The following is a 22884-nucleotide window of genomic DNA, read 5'->3' on the forward strand; positions in this document are numbered from 1 at the left end:
TACTTTTGGAGGACTAAAACTCCTAGAAATCCTGGAAAATTTTAGTCGTCCAAAAAAGGAGTAACATTTCAAAGCTCTCTCCTCACAGTCACACAGACCTCCCTTTTGAGGCACCAAGGCATTTCCCAAATCAATGCTGCTTCCCATCCCATCCAGTACCTCTTCAACATTGAGATTTTCCTTGGCGCTGGTCTCAAAAAGCCGCACTCCCATCTGTTCACTGAATCGCCGAGCATCAGCTGTTTCCACCTGCTTCCGGGATGGGTCCTCACATTTGTTACCCACTGATATGATTTGGAGATGGAGAAAAGAAGAGAGGGAATGAAAAAACCCCAGCAGCTTTCAGTATTAACCAGACATTGCAGGAGTAATGGCTGTACAGACAGATGTGTCTAATTAACATGGGAGCGGAAGTCCAAATAGTTGGAAGGAACCAGGTCGGGGAAGGCTGGTCCAGAGGTTAATGAATTAACTTCAATTTGACCCCAGATTCAAGTATCATTTTGAAATCAGCAAATCATACAGCATGGGAATCTGCCTGCTTTAATCTTAAAAAGGAGGACAACCCCACCTCCCAAAGTTGCTAAATTTAGCTTAATTAAGCCCCATTATGTATTGGATATTTTCCTGTTATTTAGTGGATATTACCACTCACTGAAGACATTTTCCACAAGCTGGTATTACCAGTCTGCCAAGGCTCTCTGGCATTCTTTCTTAACAATATTTATGCTGCCGTGTCCAAGAATGACATGGTATGTTGGATTACACAGGGAAAGCTGGCAAAACATGCATTTAAAACTAAGAATTATTGGAGCATATCAAATTTCAGAGAGTAGCGTATTCCACACAGTAGGTTCCACTTCGTTAAATGCGCTGCTCCAAAAAGCTGCAGAGCAGAACTTAGTTGCAGAGAGCAGCACCAAGAGGAATTTTCCCCATGACCTCAAAGACCAAATGTGTCTACAAGGGACATGGCAGACTCTCAAATAATCAAGCAATTCTCCCCATCACCTGAAATGGTTATGGAATACTGGTAAGCTTTCAACAACTGACTAGTTTAAGTGATCAAAGTCACCTGAAGGCAAGGTTTGAAACACTTCCCTGGGTGATTGCATGGAAGATGCAACTACTATCCTACAAAGCAGAGGGAGGCAATTTTTATTCCTGCATACACATGGTTTAAGCATTGGACTATGACTGGGGACCAGGATTTGATTCCCCACTTGGCCATGGAAACCCAATGGGTGACCATGGGCAAGTAACACACTCTCAGCCTCAGAAACCTCTGAGATAGGGTTGCCTTAGGGTTGCCATATGATGGAATAATACACAACTACATGGGCATGCTACACATCAGGTACACTGGAACTGTCATGTCACTTCTAGAATATTAGCTTCCTTCCTCTTTGACTTCATGCCTGGAGGTAGGAAAAGTAAAGCAAACATATTTGAATCTTGATTTTATGTTGTTTGGCCAATGAGGGAGGGGATGGTGGTGGGTTGCCTGAAAATCAGTGGCAATTTATTTTTTAATTAATGATGGTCACTAGGGGTCAGAAAAGTCAGGCTTGGGAGCAGCATGCAATTTGTACTTTCTCTGCCTCTGTTCTAAATTAAGATTTTAAATCTCAAATAGCCTGAGACCAAGTTGTCCCAAGGATCATCTGCACCTACACAAACTTGTGTAGTCCTTAAGGTTAATTGCAGGCATTCAAGATAAAACACCTGATTTGTGATCTAGTTAGTTTTCAGGTGCAAGAGATAAGAGCCTTTTCTGTGATGACTCCAACCTTAGGAAATATCCTCCCTTGAGGACTCCCTCCTTGTTGCTTTCAATCCTTAAAAGACCTGGCTAATCCAAGTTGCTTTTAATGTAATGCAGGCCTGTCTTTTATACTGTTATTTTAGTACTGCATCTATTTAATATGTCTTATCTACTTTCATTAAACAGTATTTTACACTTTATTGCTTTGGGTACTCTAAATTGCCATGACAAGGAGCTTTGCCTTGAAAGATGGCAGAAAAATATTTTGGACCACCATCACAGGACTGTGAAAAGTGCAATCAATCAGCTCTGATACCCAGTTGTTTCATACACTGGCAATTCTCTTTTAGAACAACTGCTCTCCAGTTTTTTGCCAGCATGCCTCTATTTGGTAGAACCAAAGCTGAGAGAAGCATCTGTGTTTATGTAAAACACATCTTCCTTTGATTTATTACTTAAAAATAAGATTGTAGAATACACAGGTATTTGACTGGCAAGGGCAAATAAAATAGAGCAAAAATACTGGCATTTAGCAGTTGGGGTATTTTCTCATGTTTTCATGTACTGGGGGGGTGTTCTGTGTGGTTTGGGGGCAAAATCACCCCCAAATCACAGCATTTTAAAAAATGGCAAGAGGCTTTGGGGGACTGGTGGGAGGTTCCCACAGCCACAAAAGTGGGCTTCAGAAGCCATTTGGGCAACATTATGCCAAACCTGCTCTATAGCTGCTAGAAAATATAACAGCCTTCTGAGCACATGAACAGTTGTAACCTTTATGGCATCTGAGGACACTTCCTGGATTGCTATTCCTGAAACTGTGCCACATATTCATTAGCCTGAGACATCACTGATATAATGCTTCTATTTAACCCGGTATGAACGATACAACTGCATCCCGGGATCATCTTTTGACTTGCAGCTTCCCACATCTAGATTCCAGTGTACCTTGATGGAGCAACTGAGTCAAAGTTCGGAAACAACATCCATTAAATTCTATAAGACAGAACAAGGGACAGTAGGTTTATAACTGAGTTACTCACCCAAAATCTTGCAGACACTGTCACAGTTTTGCCCGATCTCATGCAGCCAACGCTTGACGTTAACAAAAGACTCAGCGTTTGTCACATCATACACAATAATGACACCGTGAGTGTTACGGTAATACCTGCCTCGAGAGAACAAGAGACCATCAGATGAGATCCAATTACTATAACAAACCTCCCACCGACCACGGAGAAGCCAACAAAGCAAGGTCTTTTTGAACCCAGGAATTTCAAGTTGTCTACATTTTTAAAGATGTATTCATACAATGTCTTTTAACAATATTTTAAGGCACTAACCACCACCACCCCCAGTTTCAGTCTAGCCAACTGAAACTGAGACAGCTCCCATCCTTAGATCTCAAGAGCCCTACATGAGCCACATATTCTGCTCCCAGAATACCCAGTTACCCCCACTTCTGTCCCAGGCTTACGTGGAGGTGATGGTCCGAAAGCGCTCCTGTCCTGCTGTGTCCCAGATCTGCAGTTTCACACGCTCTCCATTTATCACTAATGTCCGAATTTTGAAGTCTACCCCAATTGTTGTGATATAGCTGCCTAGGGTAGATTCAGAACAGACATTGAGTTAGAGGGACATAAAAATGCCAACAGTGAGACTCAAACAAATTAAGTATTTTTAAAATATTTTTTTTACAAAAACTGAAGCAAGGCGGGAAGTAGAGTAAAAGCTGCAAAGAACAGGTGACAGGGTGCCACAGAAATAGATAAGCAAGAATACCATCTATAATTCTTGAGATCAAAAAGCAATTGCACATCAGACACTGCAACCACCACCATGGGGAAAGATGAATGAGCAATAGGATCAAAAAAGCCATGAGTCCAACCCTGACCATAGATTCACTGATGACCTTGGGCAAGTCTCTCAGTCATACCTGCTAAATAGTACAGAAGCAATCTCTCATGCAAGGAGCCTGGAAAACTTACTCTGTGAGACTACAAGTGCTAGAATCTCCCAGCCAGCATGGCTACCAGACATGCTAGGGAATTTGGGACTAGTAAAGACTCCAAGCTCTGATGTGACAATCAGAGTATACACAGTGTATATTGTTTGCAAGAAGACCATTTCAACACAGCCATTTTATCTACCATTTGGCTAACTGAAATTACATAAACTATGGTTTCAGTTTGCCAGTGAAACCAAACCAAATAAAGCGCAAAGAGGTGAGTCAACAAAAGCAGTTGTCTGCTAAATGGGGAGGGGAGGAAAAATTTGTTATAAGAACAGTTCATGTTGCAACATTTTAAAAGGCGACTCAATCTGCAGCTGTCAAAGGTTCGGCTGTAGCTTTGTCAGCAAAGCAAACACAATTTATTTTGAGTGGATCAGGCTCTCTGGTCATTCTGTAGCCATAATGAACAGGAGAGCACTACACAAATTAAGTTATTTTTCCTCTACTCCTCTGTATGATTATCCTAGAATTGTTTCCAAAAACTCTGTGGCAAGCAACTGTTTGCATTGGCTCCGGATGCTCTAAGCAGACCGTGCTGCAGTAAAGTTGCAGCATGCTTGGAATGAGTAAGAGCAAAGAACCTCAGATTATCTAGAAGGCTAAAAGATAGAAGAGAGAAGATACTTACCGGAAAAGGTATTGTCTGCAAAGCGGAGTAAGAGGCTACTTTTCCCAACCCCTGGGGGGGAAAAAGAGAAAGAACAGGGTCATACAAATTTGGATACCACACACTCCTTATCATCCTGCCCTCCACCCATTCATTTTTAATAGCCACGGATGAGAACCCAATCATCTCAGAAAAAGCTTCAAGCTCCCCACCCAAAGCAAATACGCCTGCCCGTCCCAGTGTATTTACTCAAGACAGCCACTCCCTTCCAAAGCTATTGTGTCCCATTCAGGGAAAGAGAAAGAGTGGCAAGGGAGGCTTGCAAAGGCTTATGGGGAGACTTTGAGGATTGTGGATTACCTCACATGACTTCACTGAAGGCTATCTTGAAGGGTGGCAGGGAGACGATGGGATGCAGAGAAGAAGACAGTGCTCCCTTTATGTTGACTCATCAACAAAACCATAACTATGCTTATAAATAGGACTGGGATATATGCAGGAAGTAAATCAGAAATCAAGTCCCTTCCAAGAGCTGCAGTCATGTGCACACTATGGCACATAAAACAACCAGCTCACATAACAGGGTGGGAGCCCATCAACAGCTATCCACATGACCCAAACTTTGTCCACCTTTGGGTGATATCACCTGTTGACATAACCCTGGGAAGAGGGTCTTGTCCTCCCAGTTTATCAAGCCCACTGCTTGTCCACAATGAGCTTTTCCTGTGAATATGGCTGAGAGCTTGTCCCATTTCCAAGCCTACATACACACACACACACACACACAAACACACACCAGCCTCACTGCAGCCTTTAGACCTGGTGGCTTTGCAGCTGCAGTGGGACACAAGCCAAAGCTGAATCTCCACAGCAGAGCAAATACGAAAGAATGCGCCACATGTACCTTTCTTGGCTGGGTGCTGGGAAGTCAAGTGAATTCATATCCTGCCTTGCTGTTTTAAAACACACGCACGTACCAAGGCGCGCAACATGTAACGCTCAACTTTCTCCAAAATTGTGAAGCAGACCCAGGGTTGCCAGATGGAAAACTGAAAGGGCTTCTGGACCTTCAACAGCTCTACAATAACCTCCATTAGGAGATGGTAGAGAAAGGAAGGAACTTAATAATAGAGTATCCCAGTGATGACTGAGTATGCTGAAAGGCCATCAGATGTTCAGTTGGAGATACCATTAAAGGTATGGGAGCCCTCTCCAGTTTACAATCTGGCAGCCCAGTTAACCACAGTGGTACCATTGGAGCAGAACTTTGAGGCAGACATCCAGGATTTCCCTCACAGAATGCAAAGGCATTATTTTTATTTACTGTTAAAATATTAGTATAGGTTTTCTGGGTAGAACAGAATAAATCAGTATCCACCATTTGAAACAATTGCAGACTGACAAAATGAAACCACTTAAATGGTATAAAAACATATTAAAACAAGTCAATGGTTTAAAACAGCTTAAAAGGATAGATCAATTTACATTGTTAAATAGCCTCCACATCACCTAAAGAACACTGTGATGACATTAACAGACATTACTTTTGAATGTCACCTTCCAGAACAGGAAAATTACTTTTGGACTTCAACTTCCAGAATCTTCCAGCTAACCATGCTGGCTGGGGGATTCTGGAAGTTGAAGTCCAAAAGTGTCTTTCTGGTTTTAATTCTTCCTTCCAACACAACATCCGATGGCCTTTCAGCATACTCAGTCAGCACTGGACTACCATATTTTGCAGTGTATAAGACGACTGGGCGTATAAGACGACCCCCAACTTTTCTAGTTAAAATATAAAGTTTGGGATATACTCACTGTATAAGACTACCCCCTTCCAACGCACACCGAATAAAAAAATTTTAAAATCAGATTTGATTTCAATATGGTAATTTTAATTCAAATGACACACAGGTACTTAGCAGGAAACCTTGTTGTATACAAAGCCTGTTTGGATTGGTCAGCTCTTCCCCTGCCTGGTCAGCCCTCCCTGTCTCCAAGACTATCAGAGTGGTAGCTGCTTTCATACAGTCGCCGCATACAGTGGAGATGGAGCTGCGGCCGTTTTTGAGCTCCACCCACCATATGCGGCGATCGCAGATTCTCCAGTCCGGCTCAGAAGTTTCAGCACCTGCCCTATAAGATGACACCCGGCGTATAAGATGACCCCCAACTTTTGAGAAGATTTTCCTGGGTTAAAAAGTAGTCTTATACACCAGAAAATATAGTACTTTATTATTGTTAATTTCCTCCCTTTCTTTCCTTTCTCCTAATGAGGCAAGGGAGCTACTTCTGCAAATATTTGGTTTTTGATACCTCCCTCTTATGCCTCAATAGCACCATTTTGGCCATACCTGCATCAGAGATAATTATAGATTGGGGAGGTGGTGGAAATATTTTCATGTCTTTGTTCTCAGAGGTATAGATCCAAAAAAATAACATTTTAAGCCCAAACCCTTGCTTGTGTGAATGCACTTATACTTGATCCTAGGTTTGGAACGACGTGTAAAGATCGTCCCATCTTGGCTTGTTTACCTTTTTTACACAAAAGGAGGAGCAAAGCAGGAGCATATGGGTTGCACGCATGAGCACATAGCTAGTTCACATTCTGGTTTATTAACCAAGGATTCCTGGGCTTTATAGGTGACGACCAAAGCATAAGCCACCAATATATTTCTCTGTGCTGAATTCTTTTGCAATGCATTGATTGATAAAGTAAGTAAATAAGTAATTATAACAAATGGCCATTACCATTCAAATTGGTTAGTTACATTATTTTCCAGTGACCAGACTTGATTATGGCAAGCTGAAGTACTAAAATATGTCAGATCGAGGAGGCACTATGTAACTTTTGACTTAGAGCAACCATCACACTCTTTTCTTGGCAAGAAGGTTTGCCACTGCCTTCCTCTGAGGCTGAGAGAGTGTGACTTGCCCAATAGGTTTCCACTGTCAAGCATGGATTGAAACAACCAGCCTGGTCTCAGAGACCTAGTCCAAAACTCAAACCACCACATCATGCTGTTTTTCACTAAGAGGTGCTATGGTGGAAGAAAAAGTATAAGACTAACGTGGTATACATACTTAAAAGCCCTTCATAATCAGAGTCCCTGTGATAGAGTTTACGGTCCAGGGCATAGATCCAGCATTGTCTGGTGACTTCCCTTGCTCTATCTCATTTTTAACTAAACATACAAAATGTGCTACAGTCAAATGCCAGTCAATTTCAATGCCAATTCAGAGCACCAGAAAAATTAGTGCCATCTTAGGACACTGGGGGAAATTTTTTCCAAAAAGCACTCTACTGCCATGAATCAGTAGTATGGGGTTTCTGGAAAATTTGGACTCAACAAGATTTCCCAGAATGTTTTCTAAAAAAAATTCTGAGTCCAAATTTTCCAAAAAGCCCATCTGCCTGATTCCTGGCAGCGCAAGTTCTTGATGCCCTGAAACCTCTGTGCCATGAACTGAAATATCCAAGGCCTAAGCAATACACTGCACCCCTCCTGACCTAAATCTCTGCTTTCCAATCCCCAGAACATTGCAGGTGGTTTAGTGAGGTTCTGAAGTCCACTCAAATGCTTCAATACATCACTGGGTTGGTTCCACAGACCTAGAAATCCTAGAAGCTGCTATCAAACTGCAAAATTAATGCAGTTTGACACTACTTTAACTGCCATGGCTCCATCCTAAGGAATCCTGGTATTTATAGTTTTGCATGGCATCAGAGCTCTCTGATAGAGAAGACTAAACAGTCTACAAAACTACAAATTCCATAATTCCATAGCATTGAGTCATGGCAGTTAAAGCAGTGTCAAACTGCATTAATTCTCCAGTGTAGATGCAGCCTCTAGAGCTTCTGACATTTTTAACTGGGGTCCAAAATGTATCTGGAAGGAGAGGGAAAACCACCAACACCCCTCTGTCTAATAACTTATAGTCCCATTCAGTTCCACCACTATTGCATTCTTTGTCTAAACTGAAAAGGGTTGTAAAATTAAAAGGAGGAGAGCCTTGGATTGAAGGGACAGAGATGAGGAGGCAGGGAGAAATTACTTCACCAAACGTGACTGGCTGAATGAAAGCCTGCCTTTCCCAGTCCACGTTTCCACTGCAAATTATAAGCACTCTTACAATTGGGGCAGGGAACTAAGAAATTCCTTTCATCTGCAAAGCATAAAAGCATATAAACATATAAGCATATAAGCATGCTGCTGGATGCAAAAATTAGTAGCTCTGATGGCCTGTGTGATCTCAGCAAAAAAATCCTGCTGCTGCTTCAACCTCTTTTAATTTGATTTATTTAAAACTCCTGCTCTATTCACATCCAGTTTGGAACTGTACATGTGTAAAAGCAAGGATGGCGATGGTAAAAGTGCTCCAGTTGTTTTTGAACTGCAACTCCCAGCATTCTTCCCCGTTTGTTGCACTGGCTAATATCCCCCCCCCCCTTTTTTTTTTTTTTGAGGACCAGCAAGCGAGTCCCATACAGAAACTGAACTAATACCAAAAATCCCGTATTTTGAAGTGTTTTGGGGACTAGCAAAATAGATGTTCTGCAATCTAACCAAATTTGAGATACAGTTTCCTCTGAATTTTAATCATACAGTGGACTTTAGTATGCGTGGATGCAAAAGTCTATGGATGCTCAAGTCCCATTAAATACATTTGTCATAGCAAAATAAAATAACTAAATAAAGGTTTGCTTTTGGGAATTGCTTAAAAATATTTTCGAGCTGCGGATGTTTGAATCTATTGGGGGGGGGGGAATCCGTGGTTATGGAGGGCCGACTGTAGTTGTCATGCATTTTTTGATAATTGATATTATTAAAATGGGATTTAGGATAGTTGATACATGCCGGAAAAAAGAAACTAAACAGGGATTGTCATAAAGGGCCTCACATAGACAGCAACAATAAAGAATGCATTAATAGCCACTTCCTGACTGTCAACACCATGCATTATTGTTGGAAGATTTTTGCATTCTCTTTCCCCCTTCTTAGATAGATAGGGATTTCCTGCATGCAAACCACTCTCTCTCATTCAAACTATCCATGTGATTTAGGTCATTCCCCCTTTGAGACAGACGTTCTCTCTCAAGATTTTCAACTGAACTTTTGGTCCTTCCTCCTCTCTCACCTTTCTTTGGAAAAGATGGTGAGATTAATATTTCTACTCAACCTGAACATAAAAGGCTAGATTAGCTAGATTAGGATATAGATTAGGATACAGCCTTTTATGTAAATATAGATTAAAGCCATTAGTAAAGCTTTGTTTTAAATTACAAGCTACTTCTGTCGTTTTTGAAGTCAATTTCAGTTCTTAGAGAAGCATGGTTAGACCAAGGCACATTTCTGCTACCCTGTTAATTTAAAGCTAGCCCCTAATAAGTTTGGCTTTGACATTTTTGATATTTAATATTTTTGTTCCCTTATCAAAGGCTGAAGCCCTTGGAAACTTAAATTACCCTACATTTATGAATTTCCACTCTCTTATTTGAAAAGCTGGCAGCCTTAGATGGGAGTTAAAGTCCAAAGCACCAGGTGGATTGCATGATTCACACCTATAAAAAGCATCAAACTACAAGAGAAAGCAGGAAGATGCAAATCAAAGGTTTCTACTGCCAAGGATTGGCAGTAGAAATATTTGGACCTTTCTGCTTTCTCCTCCAGTTTAATGCCCTTTATGCCATGGGTGTGAACCATGCAATCCACCAGGATTGTGAGTAGCCTGAAGAGAAGAGGGGGAAATGAGCTCAGAAAGAGGAAGATTACTGGAAACTCTGCGGCCGGTAAAAAGAACAAGAGCCACTGGGAGGTTGTGCATACAAGTGCGCGCACACACACTCTCGCACAGAGAAGCACAACACAGTAAGAGGAAGAGGAGCTTGGCCCCAGCCATCGAATTGAGCAGCTGCAGGAAGACCGCTTTCCCCCTCTCCTCCCTCTTTCCTTCACAGAGTGCGCCAGCTATCGTTTGCCCTATGACTCCTGGCGCAACAGGAAGGGCACCCTTGGCTCTAGGCAGAAGAACAAGGCATGCCGGGAGTCACCATTATTTCCATTCCCAGCCAAGATGGTCAACAACTGAAGATGAACTATGGCTGCATCCACACTGCAGCAATCATCTGCTTTGGCACCATTTAAACTGCCATGGCTCAATGCTATGGAATTCTGGGAATTGTAGTTGGTTGTGGCACCAGAGGTGTTGTTTTTGGAGCCAGAGGTGCCACATTAAATGGTCTCAAATCAGATGATTCCTGCAGTGTGGATGCACCCTTAGCCTCCAAACCAGATAAATAAATGTCTGCAAACTCCACTCTTTGCAAGTTGGTTTCCTTCCTCTACCTTTTTTCTTTCACTTCCCTTGAGAGTGTTGGGATTTTTGTCTTTAAACCCCAAAGAGCAGGGTGCATTTTTTGTGTGCAAACACACAGACACACACCTCTTGCTTCTTGGACTTGTAATTGCAGCCAGCTTCTCAGGAGACACTTTGTGTCTGAGAAGAGGCACTAAAAACAACTGTAGTTTATTGATATAATTAGCCCTCCCCAGTTCTGGTTGAATCCATGGACAAGAAAGCCATGGATATGCAAGGCAAACTGTACAAATCCCAGAATTCCATAGCACTGAGCCATGGCAGTTAAAGCGGTGTCAAACTGCATTAGGTCTCCAGGATAGATGCAGCCTTAAAGTCTTTGTATCCTTCTATCTAGCCTCTCTGACCAGAGCCTTAAAAACATAAAGGGCCAGGTATGAATGAACCTGTACCGTAAGGTATTAAATGACATATCCAGGAGGGACTTGTCAAAGGCCATTACAGGAGGCGTTTTAAATGCTGTTTTGCGAAGCATTGTTCTCAAAAGGCTTTAGTCTAAATTCATCTTGCCTCAGAGTACAGAGCTGCAGCTTAAGTGAGATTATAAATATTGCTTTCCAACCCTAAAAGCTACCTGGGATTTTCTGAGGTGGGAGCCTTCACAGGTTGGGGCAACTAGGCCCAAAGGCTGCTGGGAACCTTACAAGCTGGCGTAACTGAGAGTTGTGGAAAAACCATAGCTGTAGGCTTACGTAAGAGCCACAATTCAACATGTTCAGCAATCATTCATAAAATAACTCCTTAGGATTGAGTATGCAAAGGGACCTTGTTGCACCTCTTGAGACTAACTGAAATAAAAATGCTGGCAGCTTGAGCTCAAGTCTACAAAAGCTCAGGCTACTAGCTTCTTTCTTTCAGATAGGCTGCCTCTGCACTGCAGAAATAATCCGGTTTTATACCACTTTAACTGCCATGGCTCAATGCTATGGAATTCTGGGCACCAGAATTCCATAGCATTGAGCCATGGCAGTTAAAGTAGTGTCAAACTGGATTATCTCTGCAGTGCAGAGGCAGCCTTGCAACACAGTGATTCCCAAACTTTAGTCCTCCAAATGTTTTGGGACTTCAGCTTCCAGAATTCCTGAGAGCTGGACAACTTAGCTGGGGCTTCTGGGAGTTGATGTCCCACACATCTGGAGGACTGAAGTTTGGGAACCGCTGTGCAACAAGAGCCCTTTGCATACCGATTTTCCAGACTGACATGGCTATGTCTTTGAATTCTCCCCCCTTTGTAGGACTGAGATTATGCTGAAACGATTACAAAGTGTGGGGTTAAATAATAGAATGAAGATGAAGAAAAGGAGGGAGAATTGAAAGGTAAAAGAGACCTGCCAGTTCTACCTGTTCCTTCCAAAGTTGTGCTTTGCACTGAAATTTACCAAAGACGCAAGAAATTGGAGCAGGGAGGTTTAAAAAGCAGAAAAAGAACAACCAAGAAAGAGATTTAAATATGAAAAAATAGTTTAATGATTAGAAGAGAGTAAGAGATGCACCGCGAAAGCCAGTGTTGTGTAGTGGTTTGAGCGTTGGACTAGGACTGGGAAACCAGGGTTTGAATCCTCATCAGGCCATGGTAAACCATTGGGTTACCTTGGGAGTGTCACATACTCTCAGCCCCAGAAAACCCTGTGACAGGCCTTAAGTTAAAAATGACTTAAAGGGCACAACAACAACAAGAAACACTGAAGGAGGGAAGAGAGGTGGAAGGAAGGAAGACAAACATGATGAACAGATAAAAGAGAGAATTACAGGAAGAATATACTGTACTGTATAGTGTAAAAGGAAAACAAGAGCAGATTAGGATCATGCATATATGTGTGTGTGTGCGCGCACACACACACACACACACACATACATATAGAAAGAGAGAGAGAGAGAGAAAAAGAGCAAAACTGTTTGAAGAATGGGAGGGGAAGAGTAGAATGAGACAGCAGAAAAAGGTGATGTATAAAGGCAATAGTAAATGCCATCTTTTGTGTTGCCCTCTCTATATGGCCCCTAGACAAACAATTCATGTATCTCCACTATGGTTGCAAAATTTGCCTTGGCTGCAAATTTAGGCATCAAAATCATTTATCAGAATTACACAGAGGTGACGAAGATACATGGCACCTGATCTGGGGGCTTTCAATTTAATTTATATTAAAGAAGATTTTATATTTTTTGAATTTGCATCACTTGCTTGTTACCTGTACTGTACTTGTTTGTTACCTGCATTCTAGTTTAAATTCATTACTGTTAGTGTAGTTTGTTGGTTTGTATTTTACCTTTACATTGAACTGTGATGGCTTATAGTTCTTAGCAGAGAGCAGTGTGGTGCAGTAGTTTGAGTGCTGGACTTCAATTTTAGAGACCAGGGTTTGATTCCCAGCTTGGCCCAGAAATGCCATGGGTAACTGTGGGTGGTCACATGCTCTCAGCCTCAGTGGAAGGCAATGGCAAGCCTCCTGTAACCAAATCTTGCCAAAGAAACCCCATGATAGATGCACCTCTTAGGGTCACCATAATTCAAAAATGACTTGGAAGCATATAACAGCAACACAACAACAAGAAAACTCCAGCTGTAGGACTAAGCAGTTGTTGTAAGAGTGATGACCAATCCAACAATAACAAAGAACTTATGCAAAAGCCCAACAAAGAATTACTAAGGATTGGCAGACTGTAAATCATATGCAACTGCTTGGTCCTTCCCTGAACTTGTACAACTGTTTTGGGTCTTCTTCAGAGGCAAAATGCACAAGATACCAACCATCCAAATAAATTCCATGTCAATATCCAAAACATATGATCTAGACACTTCTCTCCGCATTTGCAACTTTGACTTTTGTGGCTTTGATTATTCCCGGGTTTTATTAATACGTTCTCTCTTAGCAAGAAACAGACTCATGACCTGTGACTCATAAATGCATTAAGACAAAAGTGTGACTGAAAGAGGGGTGCCATGAGAAGACCTTGTCCTTACCCGAGTCCCCAATGATGAGTAGTTTGAACAAGTGGTCATAATCCTTGGCAGCCATTCATGTGCCGGGGCAACACCACCTCCTTCCTTCGGTCACGGTCCTTCCTGCCAAAAGCAGGGATTCTCCACTGAAACCCCCACACTTTCCAGTGGGAAACCTGCTCAGCCGCAAAGCCCCATGGCAGCTAAGTGGGGCATGACCTCAAGCGTGCCAGTCTTACCCACATCAAGATAGGAGGAGGTCCAGGGTTCGAGTTCAACCAAAGAAGTTCTCAGATGGGTATCTTCAGGAATGTGGAAGTTTTCAGTCTTTGGGGTAGTCGAGATGTTCACTTCTCCTTCCTTTGCTTTCAAGCAAGTCTCTTCCTATATCAGTAAATGTGCAGAAAGTATGTCCAATGGTTAGGGTTTTCCTGTCTTTTCCTCCTGCAAAAGTGTCTTCTTCAGGCCTACCAGGCCAAAGTAGAGTTTATCCAACTCTTGGCTCTTTCTCTGAAGGGAAGGGAAAAGGAAAAAGAAAAACAAAGCCCCACAGGAAATGAACACCATTTAGTGGCTTGTAAGGAGAAGCAAGGCTTTTCCAAAGGGTCTGTCAAAAAATTTAGAAATTGGGTGGCGGTGCCCAGGAGCCTTTGCAATTTCCAAAAAAACAATAGTTCCAGACTGGGGTTACGAAAAAGGACTCCAGAACTCTTGCAAAGAGTTCTTTAAAAAGCAGCCAGTCATCGAAGAGAGAAGGAACCAAAATCCCTATATATATATATACATCTATATATTCTGAGAATATTACAGGCCACCAAAATAAAAGAAAATCCCAAAGAAGAAAAATACTCGGGAAGAAAAAAGGAGTCTGGGGTTTTAGTTTCCTTCCAAAAAACCAACCTGGCTTCAAATATATAGAGAGATAGAGATAGATTTTAAAGAGACATCAAGTATCAGAAGTTGGCATGTATTCTCAATGGTGGAAGAGGATCCAGAATAGAAGAGGCGCCTTCCAAACGGTTAAATATAACAAAATAAAATCCAGTAGGTGACCAAAACTAAACTATAATTTTATATATATATATATATATATATATATATATATTTTACAGACAAAAAAAAATGATTTTCAAGAGAAGAAAAATACCTAGAGAAGGGAATTTCAGCTTCCTTCCACAAAAAAACCCAACTTGGCTATATATCTAGATCTATAGGTATAAGTATATAGATATATTTCAAAGTGATGCCAAGGAGCAGAAGTTGGCATTCATCCTCAATGGTGGAAGAGGCTCTAGAGAGAAGATTTTTCTCTTAATGGGGGAAAGGAAAGGGAATTAAGCAGAACAAATGGGAAAGGGAAAGGAAGTGAGGAGAGAGGTCAGCAAAGGAGGGAGTTCCCTTCTCAAGAAGAAGAGGAAGAAGGAGAAGGGAGGGAAGGAAGGAAGAGAGGAAGTGGATGGCTTGGAATAGGGTTGTCTCCAGGGAGCAAAAGGGAGTTTAAGAACTGGGGAAGGAAGAGAGAGGAAGGGATTCTTCAAGGCTTCTAAGGAGGAGCTGCTCCTGGATGCATTGCAAAAGGAAGGGGAGCCTAAGCAGCCAGGCCACGCGGATTCCTCGTCTTCTCTCCCTGCCGGACGCTGGGCTGGGCAGGGCTGGGATCAGGTGACCAGGGATCTAGTCGCAGGGATCGGTGGATCGCCTGCCTGGATCTGCTCCTCTTCCTTCCTGACTCCCGCAGCCACCGCCTTTGCTCCGGCTGAAGATGGAACGCCGAAGTGCGAAGAGGAGGATTCCAAGCAGCTGGAGAGAGGGAGGGAGGGGCTTGGCTCTTGAGGGGCGGGGTCTCGTGGGCGTGGTAATAGAAGACGGGGCGGGGCTTGGGAGTGGGGAGAACAGAGAATGGGCGGGGCTTGGCGAGTGGGACTTAAACAGGATGAGACTAAAGAAGGGCGGGACTTGTGAGGGGGAGGAATGAGACTAGGGTCCAAAACACACTGCCTCAATGCTTGGGAATTCTGGGAATTGTAGTTTTGTGAGACATTTAGCCTCCTTTGGTCCAAAACAGTCTGGGGAAATAATTCAGTTTGAGGTTACTTTTGACTGCCCTGGGTCAATGCCAGGGAATTCTGGGAACTGTAGTTTTGTGTGACTTTGGTCCAAAACACACTGGAGAAACAATCCAGTTTGAGACTGCTTTGGACTGCCCCAGGCTCAATCCTAGGGAATCCTGGGAATAGTAGAGTGGGCCCTTGTTATACGCTGGGATTTGGTTCCAAGATCCCCGGTGTATAACAAAATCCATGGATGCTCAAGTCCCGTTAAATAGAATGACATAGCAAAATGGTGTCCCTTATAATAAATGGAAAATCATGGTCTGATACTTGAAATTTATACTTTTTTTTGAACATTTTCAAACCGCGGATGCTTGAATCCGTGTATAAGAAATCCGTGTATAAGAAGGGCTGACTGTAGTTTTGTGAGAGATTTAGCCTCCTTTGATCCAAAACAAAGTGGGGAAATAACCCAGTTTCAGACTGCTTTGGACTGCCCTGGTTCAATGCTAGGGAACCCTGGGAATTGTTTACTGTGGCACCAAAAAACTCTGACAGAGAAGGCTAAATGCCTCACAAAACTGCATTTCCCAGAATTCCCTACCATTGAGGCAGGACAGTTAAAGCGGTTTCAAACTGGTTTGTCTATGCAGTGTGTTTTGGATCAATGCTAGGGAATTCTGGGAATTAATTCTGTGAGAGATATTTAGCCTTCTCTGCCAGACAGCTCTGGGGCCACAATAAACTATCATTCCCAGGATTCCCTTGCACTGAGCCAGAAAAGTTAAAGCAGTCTCAAACTGGATTATTTCTGCAGTGTGATTTGGACCTGTAGATTACTGACCTACACTCTTATAGTGCTGCTATTCCCCTTTTACTTTTCTGGCTGCCTCCTGTTGCATTCTGGGGTTTGTAGTTCAGTGAGGCCTAAGAGAGCCAGTGTGTGTGGCACAGTGGTTTGAACACTGAACTGACTCTGAGGACCAGGATTCCAATGGCCTGACAAGGCCTTTGACAAAGTTCCCCATGACATTCTTGCAAACAAGCTAGTGAAATGTGAGCTAGACAAGGCAACTGTTACATGGATTTGTAATTGGTTGACTGGCCAAACCCAAAGGGTGCTCAACAATGGTTCTTGTTCGTTCTGGAGAGAAGTGACCAGTGGGGTCCCACAGGGCTCTGTCCTGGGCCCAGTGTTATTCAACATCTTTATCAATGGCTTGGAGGACAAAATTGGGGGCATGCTTATCAAATTTGCAGATGACACCAAATTAGGAGGAGTAGCAAATACCCCAGAGGACAGGATCAAAATTCAAAATGACCTGAATAGACTAGAAAACTGGGCCAAAGCTAACAAAATGAAATTCAACACGGAGAAATGTAAGGTACTGCACTTGGGGCGGAAAAATGAAAAGCACAGATATAGGATGGGGGTCAATTGGCTGAATGAGTGACTTATCCATGTGAAAGGGATCTAGGAGTCCAAGTAGACCACAAATTGAACATGAGTCAACAGTACGATGCGGCAGCTAAAAAGGCCAATGCGATTTTAGGCTGCATCAATAAAAGTATAGTGTCTAGATCAAGAGAAGTAATAGTGCCACTATATTCTGCTTTGGTCAGCCTCACCTGGAATATTGTGTCCAGTTCTGGGCACCACAATTTAAAAAGGATGTTGAGGATATTTGAAGGGATGTCATGTTGAGGAGGGGGCAAGCTTGTTTTCTGCTGCTCCAGAGAACAGGACCTGGAACAATGGATGCAAGCTCCAGGAAAAGAGATTCCACCTCAACATTAGGAGGAACTTCCTGACAGTAAGGGCTGTTCGACAGTGGAAGACACTCCATCGGAACGTAGTGGAGTCTCCTTCCTTGGAGGTCTTTAAGCAGAGGCTGGATGGCCATCTGTCGGGGATGCTTTGATTTGGATTTCCTGCATGGCAGAATGGGATTGGACTGGATGGCCCTTGCGGTCTCTTCCAACTCTATGATTCTATTTCTGTAAATCTTACACTTCCTCTGAACAACTCATGCCAAGAAAAACCCATGATAGGATCTTCCTTAAGAGTGGAAATAATACCGTTTGGCACCTGCCGTTAAGGGCTGTAGTTCCATTCCAAGGAATCTTGGGATCTGTAGTTTTTCAAGGTCTTTAACACTGTGTGTCTTCAAGTCATTTCTGATTTATAGAGACCCTGAGGGGAGAAATGACTTGAAGGCACACAACTACAAGAACAATGGTTTAGTGAGGCCTAAGAGCTCTCTGGTTGACGATTCTAAATGCCTTTCTCTAAACTACAAATCAGAGAGACATATGTGTCATAGTGGTTTGACACTATGACCCTGGGGACCAGGGTTCAAGACCCAGCTCACCCATGAAACCCAATCGCTGACCTTAGGCATGTCACTCTCTCTCAACCTCAGGGGGAGGCCATGGCAAAACTTATTTGAATAAATCTTGCCAAGAAAACCCCACCATAAGTCAGAAAGGACTTGAAGGCACACAACAACAACAACAACAACAACAACCTATAAATCCCGGGATTCCACAGAAGGCAGCCTTAGCACTTAAAGTGGAATAATAGTGTGGTATTACAGTGTAGCACCAGTGTTCTTTCTCATAAGTAATATCACTATATCACCTTGATTCAAAATCCCAAACACATTTTTCAGAGATGAAGAAAGTTTTCAGTGATTTAAAATTCCTTAGAACATTGGTTTTCACAGAACTTGTATGGTTTTGTTGCAGCAAGGTGAAATTTGAAATAATAATGCTATAGAAAACTCATAATTGGCTATTAACTGCAAAAGAAGTGTAGTCAACTTTATGTTTCTGGGGTTTATTTCTGTCTTATTCTGTATAAATATCACACCCCAAAGAGAGCCAGCTTGGCGTAGTGTTTTGAGTGTTGGATCACAGTTGGCCTTCTGTATCCACAGATTGAAAGTATTCCAAAGATATGTACTGTACTGGTAAAAAGCAAACCTTGATTTTGCCACATTGTATACAAATGGGACTTGAGCATCCACGGATTTTGGTATCCACAGGAAGTCCTGGAACCAAATGCCAGTGGATACCAAGGGCCCACTGTACAACTCTGGAGACCAGCATTCAATTCCCAGCTCAGCCATAAAACCCACTGGGTGGCCTTAGCAAGCCACACTCTCTCAGCCTCAGGGGAAGGCAAGGACAACCCTCCTCCCAACAAATATGATCAGGAAAACCCTATGATAGGGTCGCCTCAGGCTTGCCATAAGTCCGAAATGATTTGAAGGCAAGGCGCACACAGGCACATTACACCCCAGAGGAGGTTTTGTGTGTGTGTGTTTCTAGAAATTCAACAGGTACAACTCTTGGGGTGATGGAACTCCAACTTGAATTTCTCAATAGAAGTGTGGATGGAGATGAGTGCCCCTTCTCTCTGACTTTGAAGGCAGAGACAGAGGCTTGGAAGAGGACATCTGGCTGCCAGCTGTTTGTAATTTTACTCATTAAGTGCTACTCCCCTCTCCAAGGACTTAGGAAATCTCTTGGCCTCTCTTTCGACAGCTTCAGCCCATCGCGAAATTCAAACCACAGCTTGGAGAGGAGAGGCTGGAAGAGTTTGGCAGTGGCACCCTCTGTGTTTATTTTGTCCATCTGTCCGTTCCACATTCCACTCTGGAGGGTTGAGATGCCAACTCCGGCCACCCCCTCGGTGCTATAAGAAATACTTGCATTGTTCTCTTGTTAGGCCCACTTGCGGGTAGAGAAAAATGCCACCCAGATGGGCACAGCTGGTGTGGAATAGATACACCCAAGAGAAAAACTAAAAAGTACTCTTTGCTACAACAAGCGGGCACCGTCTCTCCAAAAGTGGGAGAAAAGATCTTTGCTCCTATTGGTTTGTGTGTTACTTAGTGCCTTGAAAATTAAATATTGGGGTGTGAAAGATAAACTTATCGTATATACTCGACTATACGTCGACCTCATGTATAAGTCGAGGGCAGGTATCGGGGGCAAAATTTTGGATTTTGGTATGACCCATGGATAAGTTGAGAGTAAAACTTAGGGGCATGTAATGAAGGATGTAAAGGATGAAGCAAAGGGAAACAATGCCAAAGAACTTACAAAATTCCAGCAGCCATAACTATTTGCACTCATACTAAAGGATGGATAGATAAGAGAGTAGGAGGACAGTACTTCCAAGGCAGATTAATTTCTTGCCATTAATAAATATATATATATGATTTAAAGTATAATACTTACATTGAGCTATGGATGTCCACTCAGGTTTTTTGGGTCAATTTTTTAACCTAAATTTCTAGACTTATACATGAGTATATACAGTAGTTACTGATTACAATCAACAAATCAATATGTGATCCAAAGGGTAGCTGTGTTTGCAGCAAAGGCTACCAAGTATAGAGAAAAGTTCTTAGAGACCATCTTAACTGACATAGAAACCTGACGATATGAATGTATAAAATGCTTTTTTTTATAACACCAACAGCTGATAAGTTCTCTTTCTTTGTTATTACAATGCAGTCTGTTTTATAATGCAAGACACGTATCTTAAGCTTAGATATGTATTTTATTTAGTTAATTCTAATGTTGATTCTGTAACTGTAATTGTATGAAATCTTGGATGTTTTGCTTGCAGTGGTCTTTGGACTAGGCAATAAACTAAACTACTATTGGTTTGTGTATGTTGCATGCATTCAAGGCATTTCCGACTTATGGTGGCTCTAAGGCAAGTCACTAATGGGGTTTTCTGGGCAAGATTTGTTCAGAGCGGATTTGCCATTGCCATCCTCTGAGGCTGAGAGAGTGTGACTTGCCAAAATCACCCAGTGGGTTTGATGGCCGAGCTGGGAATCTAATCCTGGTTTCCAAAGTCGTTGTCCAACACTCAAACCATTACGCCACACTGGCTGTCTTAGCATTGCTTAAATCTGTTGGTTTAAGTGAATTCAAATTCAACAGCCCATGAATAGCCGCCCTTGAGGTCAAATTAAAAGTTAAACAAAACTATGATCAGATTGGCTCCCATCAGTTTGGACTGCAACAACTGCAGGTATGTTTTCTAAAAGGAACAGCAGCTCTTCCCTATTAAAAGAGAAGCCTCATTCTAGCTCAGTTCTCTAATTTGGATTTGAGAAGGAACAAGTGGGGAGTTTGAAACAAAAAGTTGCAGCGTAGCCTTAGTTCCTAAACCAAGGGTGCCTTTATCTGGGGCTCCCATCTGTGCTAGCTGTTGTCATCCAAAAAGGTAATTTCCACCAAGCTCTGGGGTCTTGTAGCACCTTTGAAGCTGCATCCAGGCTGCAAAAATAATGCAGTTTGATACCACTTTAATGGCCATGGCTCAATGCTGTGCGATTCTGGTATTTGTAGTTCTGGGAGGTATCTGGCCCTTTTTGTCAAAGAGCTCTGCTGCCACAGCAGAGTACAAATCTCAGGTTCCATAGCGTTGCCATGGCAATTAAAGTAGTATCAAATTGCATTATTTCTGCAGTGCAGATGCAGCCTGAGATTGATTATGGCTGCATCTACACTGCAGAATTAATGCAGTTTGGCACCACTTTAATTGCCATGGTTCAATACTATGGAGTTCTGGGTTTTGTACTTTTGTAAGCTATTTAGTTTTGTGAACTGCTTAGCCTTTTCTGTCAGAGAGCACTGGTGCCACAACAAGCTACAAATGTCAGGATTCCATAGGATGGAGCCATAGCAGCTAGAGTGCTGTCAAACTGTATTATTTCTACAGTGCAGATGCAGCCCAAGTTGTCCAAAGAACGTACTTCCAGACAAGAATGACAGAGATGCATGACATATACGAATGATACTCTTTTATTTAATAAACAGAATATAATAAAGCTTTATGAACAAATATACAACAAAAATATTCCATAACAATATAAATTTTTCTTCTTCATAGATAAATAAACCTTTATTTGGATTTATAATCTCAGTTTTGATATTAGTTTTTAAAAAGTTTTCAATTTTGTAAACAGCTGAGAAATTACACTTGCAAAAGAGCATCTGCTTTATGTGTTTGTGTGAGAAAGAAGAGGGGAACTATATAAAGTGTAGGTATGGAATAAAAAGAGAAAGAAGGGAAGAGAAGAATGAACATCACTACCCTCTGCTGGTGTTCATATGACATAATCATGGCTTAGTTGGTATGCTGAAACTTTTATTTTATTTTATTTTTCAGAGCCAACATGGTACAATGGTTTGGGTCTTGGACTAGGATGCCGGGAGACCAGGGTCTGAATTCCTATTCTGCTATAGAAATCCATGGAGGTGACCTCACACAGGTCACACTTTCTCAGCCTCAGAGGAAGGCAATGGCAACCTTCCTCTGAACAAATCATGCTGAGAAAATCCCTCAGTCTCCATAAGTTGGAAATGACTGGAAGGCACATAACAAAAATGCTGATTTTCAAAATTTACACATTACCTGTCACACTTTTTTAAAAAATGAACAACAAATCTGTTCTAAGTGGGAAATATAAATTATATTCTAGGTAGTCATACTGCCACCTACTTAAGGGAGATTATTAGTAGTAATAGTATACTAATCGTATATTAGTAGTAATAGCATACAAAGTCTGAGTGGGGGAGGGGGTGGATTTGCAAAATCTTAATCCTTTTTCATTTAAATGCTTCCACACTCCTATTGACATTGCCCACATTGACAACCAAGATACCAGTGGAAGTTATTCAGACTCTCTTATTTGCTGCTTCTTATTCAATTCTGTAATACTAGCTAAATTCATTGGAGCTGCATCCGCACTGCAGAAATAATCCAGCCTGACACCTCTTTAACTGCCATAGCTCAATGCTATAGAATTCCAGTTTGTTGAGGCACCAGAGCTCTCTGAAAGAGGAGGCTAAATGTCTCACAAAAACTACATATCCAAGGATCATGGCAGTTAAAGTGGTGTCAAACTGCAGTGTGGATGCAGCCTAGGAAGGTTTAAAGGAAGTTTAAAAGGGGGAAAAGATACACAAGAGTATATGAGGAATAAAGTGCTGATATAATGAAAAGTGCAGTCTAAGAACGTACATGCAAGTCTCCAAATAATGTGGGACTCTTCTGTTCCCAGACAGATACTTTGACAGTAGTTCCAGGTTCTAAGAATTCAG

At 42.1% G+C, this 22884-nt stretch overlaps 1 protein-coding gene across 1 annotated transcript in view; it reads right to left on the reverse strand.

The window, feature by feature from the left end:
• Positions 1-14304, reverse strand: part of LOC121932770 (ras-related protein Rab-35-like) — a 15735-nt gene extending 1431 nt beyond the window's left edge. Inside the window, exons 1-6 of the mRNA XM_042471739.1 lie at positions 13939-14304; positions 13721-13822; positions 4405-4455; positions 3240-3363; positions 2806-2930; positions 160-284 (exon numbers count right to left, since the gene is read on the reverse strand). Of these exons, the coding sequence (XP_042327673.1) occupies positions 160-284; positions 2806-2930; positions 3240-3363; positions 4405-4455; positions 13721-13775 (480 nt within the window). The 5' untranslated portion in view covers positions 13776-13822; positions 13939-14304. The remainder of the gene's footprint in view (positions 1-159; positions 285-2805; positions 2931-3239; positions 3364-4404; positions 4456-13720; positions 13823-13938) is intronic.
• Between the last annotated feature and the right edge of the window lie 8580 nt (positions 14305-22884).

This window comes from Sceloporus undulatus, chromosome 6 (assembly GCF_019175285.1).
Source record: "Sceloporus undulatus isolate JIND9_A2432 ecotype Alabama chromosome 6, SceUnd_v1.1, whole genome shotgun sequence".
Taxonomy (NCBI): Eukaryota; Metazoa; Chordata; class Lepidosauria; order Squamata; family Phrynosomatidae; genus Sceloporus; species Sceloporus undulatus.